Source organism: Cyclopterus lumpus, chromosome 13 (genome assembly GCF_009769545.1).
Source record: "Cyclopterus lumpus isolate fCycLum1 chromosome 13, fCycLum1.pri, whole genome shotgun sequence".
Taxonomy (NCBI): domain Eukaryota; kingdom Metazoa; phylum Chordata; class Actinopteri; order Perciformes; family Cyclopteridae; genus Cyclopterus; species Cyclopterus lumpus.
In genome coordinates this window covers 18,676,820-18,688,320 of record NC_046978.1, presented here as the reverse complement: position 1 = coordinate 18,688,320, position 11,501 = coordinate 18,676,820, and the positions used below count along the sequence as shown (strand labels likewise).

Sequence of the window (11,501 nt, the reverse complement as noted above, 5' to 3'; positions counted from 1 at the left end):
CCGGTCATTTTCCATTGTGAGAGCAAAGTGCTATAATGGGGTTGTTTTTTTTCTCTTAAAGAATGCGAGCCCTGGAATAACCTTGGAGAGTCCACACAGGACTCGACTACAAAGCCACAAAGCCGAGCGGCTCCAATGATTAACCTTCAGGTGAAGAAGAAGAAGAAGAAGAAGAAGAAACACCACACACAAGTGGGTGTGTTCTTGAGAGTTCCCTGCTGACAGCTACACGTATACGTTCCCTGTATTTGTACATCAAACACTTCGGTTTTTGTGAAGGCCGGACGGAGTCGAGCTCGTTCACGTCCGATGGATATATATATATATATACACATATATTATATATGTATATATATAGTCCACAGGGGGCGCCACAACTCAAATCAAACTGAAAGCTTTAAGATATTTAACTGGATAAGTGAAGCCTGTGATCTCCAGAGGTTTTTGTTCTCTGGGATCCCAAATCTGAAGTATAGTCCCCAGAACATCTGTACAGAATGAACCTCGCCCTTAAAATAAATTGTGCAGAAATATGATAAAATATGCGGAAAACCAACGCCAATAAGTGTGATTAATTTAATTTGTTTTCAGGGCCCTGAAGAGGCTTTGGGCCATTACACACACACACAAAAACACACACACACACACACACACACACAACGAATTAATGAATCATTAAATCATTTGCTCTAATAACAAAAATAAGTAGTTAATCATCAACATCCAGAGAGGTGTGGCGGAGGGTCACTCCCACCTGGACTCAGGTAACTCACCACGCAAGTTATTTTTGAATAATTGAAAAAAAAAAAATAATAATAACAAAACTTATTAAACGCAACATGGGAGAAAAACATTAAAAGAAAAGCTCAAAAGAGTTATAACTTCCTTTCTAGTTTGATTGACACTTTGTTTCCAGATGGGAGGCGACGAGGAGCACCGTAAGTCCCGCCTCGCGACTCGCAAGGAGGGGGGGGGGGGGGGGGGGCTATAAAATGAAGGAACGTACCGTAACCGGGACGCAGTGAGCAGCCGGAGGTTCCTCCGTGAACTCCCATTCAGGAGCGCGAGACAGCCCGATGAGTTAATCACTGTCCACGCGCACAGAGAGAGAGAGAGGGAGAGAGAGAGAGAGAGAGAGGGAGAGAGAGGGGGAGAGAGAGAGGGAGAGAGAGAGGGAGAGAGAGAGGTATCGGTGCCGGCTTCCTCTCACTTCCACCCCGGGACGCGCGTCCGTCGAGCCGCCGGGGCTCCGCGCAGCCATGGCCGGGGACGGGTCCGACCAGCGCGCGCTGCAGTATGAACAGACTCTGGTAAGTTCGACTGGTTCTGCCGGTCTGACCTTTGACCCACTGGTCGCTCACAGTACGCAGCAGTCCGGGTGCGTGCAGGTAGTGGAGAAAAGTTTTTTAAAGAGCCAGACTCCATTGACAAATCGACCCATTTAACGCCGCTCGCCTGCGCGCGCACACTTCTGGTGTTAACCAGCTATTTAAAAGTTATATTAAATGAGAGAGGACGTGAGCGCGCGTGTGTGTGTGTGTGTGTGTGTGTGTGTGTGTGTGTGGTCTCATTTTTAAAGGAAGTTTCCCCCCCCCCCCCGCCCCCCATTTTACGCTCACGTGAAAGTGGCCCCGAGGTGTGTGGCGTGGGGACGCCGCCGTGCGTGGCTCAAGTGAAGTCCCCCATCAGGGTCCGACCCCCTCATGGTGAACGTCGCAGGTGGAAGAGGGGGGGGGCTCGTTGGTCATAACACCTGGATTGCAGAAAAAAAACACGCGCTATAATAAAATCATAATTGAAAAATGTGATTTAAAAAAAAAAAAAAATGTTTATATAAAAATAATGTGCTGATTAATTCTGCATTATAAATATTTCTTCCAGCTTTTGTGCGTGTGAGGCGAGAACGTCAACTTTCCCAGAAGTTTAAAAGTAGATATATGAGGAAATGAAAGTAATGCTTGGTGCTCGGTACATAAGCCGAATTCACAATGACCGCTTAGTGAGGGAAAAAGAAGCACATTAGTTCTCTCATAACACATTTTTAAATGGAGTTTTGCAGGTATAATTGTGTGCGTTCAGAACCCTGATCTGCACAATAGTTGTGTGTGTGTGTGTGTGTGTGTGTGTGTGTGTGTGTGTGTGTATGCCATAATCATAATCAAACCACCTCCTAGGATCCTAATGTCCTCTTCACACAACAACAGTGCAGCAGTCATCAGGGTGTGTGTGCGTGTGTGTGTGTGTGTGTGTGTGTGTGTTGCATTCACATCCACTCAACAATGAATCAATTCATTGTTGTTCGGCTGCTGTGTACAGTACATGCATAATGTGTGTGTGTGAGATGACATGCATCTGATGGTCGTGGTGCGGGCGTCCGCTGCTTTGCTGGCTAAACATTTATTAATATTATTATTATTTTATGTGATCAACTTTTAGTGTCGCCGTAAGCATTATCACTTTTAGCTGAGGTATTTCCTTTTTTTTTTCTTCTTTTTTTGGGAATAGATGGTCTGTACAAAGTTTATAAGATGTTTTATACAGCAGGGGGTTTATTCCCATAGCGACTAGTTTTAAAATAACACTTCGACTTGTACGACGTGGGAAATGAAGATGGAGGAATAACACCGGCAAAGTACATTTTTAAATCGGGCGAAAGTACACCATTTGTCATTTCGCTCCCCTCAAAGGACCCCTGGAGGGGTTCCTAGAGCCCGATGTTTTGTGTAATTGAGTGTCTGGTTGAGCCCAAAAAGAATCCTCTGTTTGAAGAGCCGAGTGTTACGGGCCAACTGGACCCATTCAGTGGCAGCGGGGCTTTAAATTAAAGAAGAGACACACACAACTGTAACGCTTCTTTGGGCCTCTGTTGCCTTCTTTGAAAAAAAAAAAAAAAGAAAGAAGTTTCTCTGCAAAGAGAAACCCCGCCTGTGTGTGTGTGTGTGTGTGTGTGTGTGTGTGTGTGTGTGTGTGTGATTACACAACGTGCGACCTGCTGATTCAGCGCTGGACGCTCCGTCACCCTGCCGGGCTCTCATGCTCGTGCACCAGAATAAATAAATGCATCTTTGCGATTGTTACGTGAACAAGATCGTGGAAGCGTCTAAATGGAGTCCCGTTTTTAAAAATAGCCACAGTGTGAAATAAACCTTTTTTTTTTTCTTTCTCTCTCTCGGCCCCCCATGTCCTCGCCCCGTGGGTTGTAGTAACATGGCGTCTTTGTGTGATGTTGGCAGTCGCGGCAGTTGTGTGGGTTTTTGTTGTGGGCAGTGGATGCTCAAAGAGGCCAGTGTAGCTTGGCTGTGAGAGAGAGAGAGAGAGAGGGAGGGATAGAGAGAGATAGAGAGACTCTGGCCCACAGAAATGTGAGCGGGGCAACGAGGACGGAGCGCTTTGGAAATCAAACCGGCCTCAACATGTCGTCTGGTCACGACGGAGCGACGCATGCATTTTGATTCCTGCCCGACCCCGAAGGTCATCGAACTGCTCACGAAATACAATCTATTGGTACAAAAAAGTTTAGGCAACAAAACCACTTGGTTAGGTTGAGGTAATGGTGAAAAGAGTCATGGTTGATGTTAAAATAACTGAACAGTTAAGGCGACCAAACCACCATCAGTTGGGTTTAAGGCGACCAAACCACCATCAGTTGGGTTTAAGGCGACCAAACCACCAACAGTTGGGTTTAAGGCGACCAAACCACCATCAGTTGGGTTTAAGGCGACCAAACCACCATCAGTTGGGTTTAAGGCGACCAAACCACCATCAGTTGGGTTTAAGATGACCAAACCACCATCAGTTGGGTTTAAGGCGACCAAACCACCATCAGTTGGGTTTAAGGCGACCAAACCACCATCAACCAAACCACCATCAGTTGGGTTTAAGGCGACCAAACCACCATCGACCAAACCACCATCAGTTGGGTTTAAGGCGACCAAACCACCATCAGTTGGGTTTAAGGCGACCAAACCACCATCAGTTGGGTTTAAGGCGACCAAACCACCATCAGTTGGGTTTAAGGCGACCAAACCACCAACAGTTGGGTTTAAGGCGACCAAACCACCATCAGTTGGGTTTAAGGCGACCAAACCACCATCGACCAAACCACCATCAGTTGGGTTTAAGGCGACCAAACCACCATCAGTTGGGTTTAAGATGACCAAACCACCAACAGTTGGGTTTAAGGCGACCAAACCACCATCAGTTGGGTTTAAGGCGACCAAACCACCATCGACCAAACCACCATCAGTTGGGTTTAAGGCGACCAAACCACCATCAGTTGGGTTTAAGGCGACCAAACCACCATCAGTTGGGTTTAAGATGACCAAACCACCAACAGTTGGGTTTAAGGCGACCAAACCACCATCAGTTGGGTTTAAGATGACCAAACCACCAACAGTTGGGTTTAAGGCGACCAAACCACCATCGACCAAACCACCATCAGTTGGGTTTAAGGCGACCAAACCACCATCAGTTGGGTTTAAGATGACCAAACCACCAACAGTTGGGTTTAAGGCGACCAAACCACCATCAGTTGGGTTTAAGGCGACCAAACCACCATCGACCAAACCACCATCAGTTGGGTTTAAGGCGACCAAACCACCATCAGTTGGGTTTAAGGCGACCAAACCACCATCAGTTGGGTTTAAGATGACCAAACCACCAACAGTTGGGTTTAAGGCGACCAAACCACCATCGACCAAACCACCATCAGTTGGGTTTAAGGCGACCAAACCACCATCAGTTGGGTTTAAGGCGACCAAACCACCAACAGTTGGGTTTAAGGCGACCAAACCACCATCAGTTGGGTTTAAGGCGACCAAACCACCAACAGTTGGGTTTAAGGCGGCCAAACCACCATCGACCAAACCACCAACAGTTGGGTTTAAGGCGACCAAACCACCATCAGTTGGGTTTAAGATGACAAAACCACCATCAGTTGGGTTCAAGGCGACCAAACCACCATCAGTTGGGTTTAAGATGACCAAACCACCAAGAGTTGGGTTTAAGGCGACCAAAGCACCATCAGTTGGGTTTAAGGCGACCAAACCACCAACATCTGGGGTTAGGCAACAACAGGACCACTAACAAGTTTTATTTTAATTTTTGTGCCATTGAAACAAGTGGCTCATAGAACCCTTTCGCCACAATCAAAGTGCGTTGTTGTTGTCGGCCTGGAGAGGCTCTGCAGGAGGTAAAAGGTACCACTCCGGCCCTAAAACACTCACCTGGAGAAGGTCACTGCCAACCCGCGCGGTCCGCTGCAGATCATTCATCTATGAATCATGTGCCGCTGTATTGATGGCGATAAACTCACAATGCATTGCATGTTTTGGTAGTGAATTATCTTCATCTCATTAAATGCACAGCCCGGTGATCAAAGGTTGGGTTTTATTGGGAGGCGAATATTTGATCTGGTGTGGCAGGAGACTGAAAGTAGTGTCAGTATGAGCAAAACTATGTTGTCTTTGTTATTCTTTTGTTTTTGAATGTTTATTTATATGGTTGAATAAGAATAATAACAATAATAATACAAACCATCTTTCCTCTTTTTTTTTTAAAGTCTTCGTTACAGTACCGTGATGTCATTTTCTGAAATGATTTGCGTTTACCCAAGTAGTCATTATATCCACATTACTGATGTAACCGTACACAGCACGAGGCTTCATCATATTATTATTAATAAAATAAAATAAAAATTAAAAATATCTAAAAAGAAAAACATTTAATATATATATATATATATATATATATATATATATATATATATATATATATATATATATATATATATATATATATATATATATATATATATACTCATACGGCTCATTGTACACAACGTCTACTGTCTCCAGCGCCAATGTGATCTGGGAGTTTTTTCTTATTCCCCGCGTGCGTGTGTGTGTGTGTGTGTTCTCTCTGATAAGCATCATTAGGCGACCAGCAGATAGAACTGGTTTCACCGTGGCGTCCACAGGTGGATCCCGTTCGGCCTCTTGATTGACGTCTCTGGGCTCTTTGCTGCAGCTCAACCGTGTACGTGACATAAAGAGCTCCGTGTGACTTGGTGAAGTAAAAAGAAAAAAAATAAATCATATTCTGTCAGCAGGACTTCTGCTTTATGAACTGGAACGAGCTGATGTTCTCGTATGAAAGAGAGCAACGGGGAAGTGAAAGTGTTGGATGGAATTGGATCGTATTCATAGCCCCCCCCCCCCCAATGTGTGTGTGTTCTTGCATCTGTCTTTGGGTCATTTGTAACCCCGTTCTAGTCGCCTCGCCGTGGCGATTAACCTTTTTGTAGCCACGCCCCCTTTGATGTCAGTGGTCGTAGTGGAAATTTCCCTTTTTTTTTTCCCCCAGTTGTATTTTTTTTTTTTGCAAGACGAGGTCAACAGCTCCTTGACCTCTGCTTTTATTGTGCAGAGAAAGGAGTGTTGCGTAACATTTGTTCAGAGTGAAGTTGTGAATAGGCTGGTTTTTCTTTCTTTCTTTCTTTTTTCTGAAGATAAGCATCAAAAGTCTCTCTCTCTCTCTCTCCGTTAAAAAAGATCAACCATTGCTTTTTTTTAATGTTTGATTCCTCTTTTCTTTGCCAAAGGGACAAATCCACCACGATGGATTCCCTCCAATCAGAACCGTAAAGGGTCCAAACACCCCCCAAAAAAAAACATTTGCTAAAAAATAAAAGCTTAAAACGACATTTTTCGAGCAACCGCTCCACGGGACGGGAAGACGTGCGTACCATCTGGCTCTTTTTGCTCCGGCATCGATCCCGCGGCGCGCCGCTGAGGGACGAGGAGAGAATGAACCGGACGGGTCGATGGTCCCGCCTCTTTGTGCCCTCAACGAATAGGGATCACATGATCGATCACATGATCGATTCACTGATGACGATCAATAGAGCGGATTGTACAGTCAACACACTTCTCTTTCTTTTTCCTTCCAGTGTTCTTGTCTTTCTTTTTCCTTCCAGTGTTCTTGTCTTTCTTTCTCCTTCCAGTGTTCATGTCTTTCTTTTTCCTTCCAGTGTTCTTGTCTTTCTTTTTCCTTCCAGTGTTCTTGTCTTTCTTTTTCCTTCCAGTGTTCTTGTCTTTCTTTCTCCTTCCAGTGTTCATGTCTTTCTTTTTCCTTCCAGTGTTCTTGTCTTTCTTTTTCCTTCCAGTGTTCTTGTCTTTCTTTCTCCTTCCAGTGTTCATGTCTTTCTTTTTCCTTCCAGTGTTCTTGTCTTTCTTTTTCCTTCCAGTGTTCTTGTCTTTCTTTTTCCTTCCAGTGTTCTTGTCTTTCTTTTTCCTTCCAGTGTTCTTGTCTTTCTTTTTCCTTCCAGTGTTCTTGTCTTTTTCCTTCCAGTGTTCTTGTCTTTCTTTTTCCTTCCAGTGTTCTTGTCTTTCTTTTTCCTTCCAGTGTTCTTGTCTTTCTCCTTCCAGTGTTCTTGTCTTTCTTTTTCCTTCCAGTGTTCTTGTCTTTCTCCTTCCAGTGTTCTTGTCTTTCTTTTTCCTTCCAGTGTTCTTGTCTTTCTTTTTCCTTCCAGTGTTCTTGTCTTTCTTTTTCCTTCCAGTGTTCTTGTCTTTCTTTTTCCTTCCAGTGTTCTTGTCTTTCTTTTTCCTTCCAGTGTTCTTGTCTTTCTCCTTCCAGTGTTCTTGTCTTTCTTTTTCCTTCCAGTGTTCTTGTCTTTCTTTTTCCTTCCAGTGTTCTTGTCTTTATTTTTCCTTCCAGTGTTCTTGTCTTTCTTTTTCCTTCCAGTGTTCTTGTCTTTCTCTTTCCTTCCAGTGTTCTTGTCTTTCTTTTTCCTTCCAGTGTTCTTGTCTTTCTTTTTCCTTCCAGTGTTCTTGTCTTTCTTTTTCCTTCCAGTGTTCTTGTCTTTCTCTTTCCTTCCAGTGTTCTTGTCTTTCTTTTTCCTTCCAGTGTTCTTGTCTTTCTCTTTCCTTCCAGTGTTCTTGTCTTTCTTTTTCCTTCCAGTGTTCTTGTCTTTCTTTTTTCTTTCTTTGGTCTTTTTAGCAACTATGATTGACAGCAAATCTCCGCAATAACTCTTTCTCTCCACCACCGTCCAGAAGTCGGTGTTAAACATCCAACAATTCTTTGTAATTGTCATCTAAAGTAGTTATTTGCATTAAAAAAAAACTCACAATTCAAATGGAAATCTTGGCATTCATAGTTTTTTACTGATTGTATTAAAAGCCGCTTCAAAACTTCTGTATTTTCCAAGTCGTCATTTTCTTTTGCTTTAAAACGTTGTTTATTGTGGTTTTATTTTTGATACATTGAGAAAGAAAGCTTTGTTATTGATCACATATCTATTCATTTCAGAATTATGCATTTAATTAAAGAATTAGATTTTATAACTTTCACAAACATTTCACATTCCTCCCCTTTTTTTTACTGACGGTACGTTTATTTCTTCTGAAGACGCCTCAGAATGTGAGACTCCGTCACAAAGACACAAGATCGTAAAACTTTCAATTATTTCCTAAAAATAGTCGGATGAGGTAAATAATGGTTAACGGAATCCAACGTACGTCTTTCTAGAAGAAGAGAAAGGTCCTCTGTTGTTGTTCTTTTTCTTAGAAAACACAATCATTACGTCCAGAAGAATCTTTGAGTTTTAAGGTCCAGAGGAAATGGTTTTTTTGGTTGAACATTTCTTTTAAACATCTTTCATCATAGAATAGTCTAAAATAATAACTTGTTTTGGTATGCATGATAATAGATGATATATGCATGAGATATATATATATATATATATTTTTCTTTAAATATATAATCTATACAGTATATATTTTTTCTTTAAATATATAATCTATACAGTATATATTTTTTTCTTTAAATATATAATCTATACAGTATATTTTTTTTTCTTTAAATATATAATCTATACAGTATATAATCTTTTTTTAATATATATATATATATATAATTTTTTTTCTTTCTTTAAATATATATATATATATATATATTTTTTTTTTCTTTCTTTAAATATATAATCTATACATTTATTTTATATATATATATATATATTTTTTTAAATGTTTCTTTTTAGATATTTTTAGTTTTATGCTATGATAAAAGATGTTAAAATAATAATATGATGAAGCCTTGTGCTGTGGCCGGTTCCTCATCAGCCGTCGCTGCTGATCAGTGTTGTTGTTTTAGTTTTTTTTTGCGGCCGTCGGCACATTTCCTCTCTTCTCCCAACGCTGAACATCCTCCATGATCCGTCGCCGGCTCCGTTCAAACGAGAGGGTCAGAGGTCAACGCCACGACTCAGTCAACCGTGAAACATTTACTCTTGTGTTCCTAGAAAGATGCCACGCTATGCTGACGACACGCCCGTTCACATTGATTCATTAGTGGTTGTCCACCTAAATTATACATTTTAAGGCGGGTTAGGACTCTTAATCTAAACATGAACATTGTAATAAATAAAAAATTCTATTTAATTGCTTGCTTAATGATATATTGGGGAAAATACTTGGTGATTATTCTCAAAATAATGATTAACAAAGGACTCTATGCATGTAGGGAAATTGCAGCAATACTCTTTTGTTGTTGTTGTTGTTGTTTGGATGTGGTTATTAAAAGCCATAACTCAGCATGGCTCCAACCAAACCCAGCTCCTTTAGTAAAGACACACCTAGCAGGTATTCATCTACTGAGCTCCGAGACGGAAAACTTTATTACTCCTTTCCAGCGCAGACCAGATCCACTCATTCATACCTTTCACAATAAAAGCACCGCGCAAGGGAACTCCAGTTCACTCTGAGCAGCTTTAGGCTCCACAACAGCCGGACGTTGCTCCGGGTCAATAAATAGTATCCTGGTAGTTGGACACGGAAAAAAAACACAACATACAATTCGTGTACATTTACAGAAACATGTTGTGGTTTTGTTGCCTAAACAAAACTGTTTGTGACAATTTGGTTTTGGGGGGAGAAGGAAAAAGAAGATATTTGCAGTGTGAATGAATGTCTCTTAAGGTGTTTCTAGTTCTGTAATTGTTTTATGTTTGATGCCCACGAGGTGTAGAAAATAAGATGTGCACGGAATCAATGAGCTAAAGTAGTCTCCAGAATAACACAATGGGCTTGTCCGTTTCAGATTAAAAGTAGGCTTCAGTGATGATTAATGATTAATTACATTTATACGGCTGATCGGCAGCATTTCAGACGTGCAAATCCTGTTTACCCAAGTAGAAATGGATCTTAGGACACAAGTCGTCGTTGCACGTTATTAAAAAGATATCACATTAGCCCTGCCGTCAAAAAAAAACGGTACAATACCGTGTTTAATAACTCTGGTTCTCTAAAAGGACTCCCTTTGCTCCGTGAGTAAGCTGTTGTTTCTGGGCTCTAGCTCACGCTAACCAGAAGGATGTAATCAACAAATAAGAGAACTTCATTTTAAGCCTCTCGACGTCTCCCGTGCTGCAGTACCGCGCTCCGCCTGAACTGTTTTACGGCAGGCGCTGGTGGGGGCGCTGTTTCACAAGAATAAAAAGCCTAATTTAAACAAGGCTAAACTAATTATATATCCGATAACACAAATTTAAGTTGACTGTAAAAGAAAATCCAATAAATTCAAGCGTAGCGGACATCAGATTTTTATTAGAAATTTTTAAAATCAGATTTTTATTATTAATTAATAATAAACATTATTCCACCACCACAAATCATATTGAAGTCAGACTTCACTGATTTAAGAGAAGTGACATTTGATTACAAGTGTGTGTGTGTGTGTGTGTGTGTTCTCCTCAGAACCAAAGCCTTCAGTAGAGCTGCTGTGTGTGTGTGTGTGTGTGTGTGTGTGTTCTCCTCAGAACCAAAGCCTTCAGTAGAGCTGCTTTGTGTGTGTGTGTGTGTGTGTGTGTGTGTGTGTGTGTGTGTGTGTGTGTTATAGATGGTCTAATGTGATGCGACAGCAGGGAGGAAAAGGAGAGATTAAGTTCAAGAGTTGGCTGTAACGGCTCGGCTAGAGAAAGACCCTCCTTACACACCAATGAACCACACACACACACACACACACACACACACACTGCCCATCGGGTTACAGCGGTCAGTGTAACCGGATGGTTAACGGGCTCGTTCTGGAGTTGATCCACCTTTTTTTTATTCATGTTTGTTTAATGATGATACAAAACCAAGTTTTTACACGGTGACGTGTTTTTATATATTATACAAAATGTACTTTTACTCCATTTGACCAACAAATAAATAAAGACCATGTGGCTGCAACTACAAGTTTTATTAATCCATTTTTTTTCATACGGTGGAAAATAACATCACATCTTCACATTCTCCCAAAACACGGCTAATTGACAATGATTTTTAAATGGCACCGTTTAAAAAAAAAAACACATTACTAGAGAAGATGTAGTTCCCATTTCGATGGTCTTAACATCGGTTTCACGCGGTCACGTTGTAGTCCGATCCCCCATAATGCACTTCAATGCAAGATGTTGAGTGGTGTCAGCCCAACCTCCGGCATCTCTCTCCTCTCACGGA

At 41.7% G+C, this 11,501-nt stretch overlaps 1 protein-coding gene across 1 annotated transcript in view; it reads left to right on the top strand.

Annotated features, from left to right (window-relative positions):
• The first annotated feature begins 1,034 nt into the window (after positions 1 to 1,034).
• LOC117741828 (chloride channel protein 2-like) overlaps positions 1,035 to 11,501 on the top strand; it is a 57,156-nt gene continuing 46,689 nt past the window's right edge. Inside the window, exon 1 of the mRNA XM_034549059.1 lies at positions 1,035 to 1,310. Coding sequence (XP_034404950.1) covers positions 1,260 to 1,310 — 51 coding nt within the window. The 5' untranslated portion in view covers positions 1,035 to 1,259. The remainder of the gene's footprint in view (positions 1,311 to 11,501) is intronic.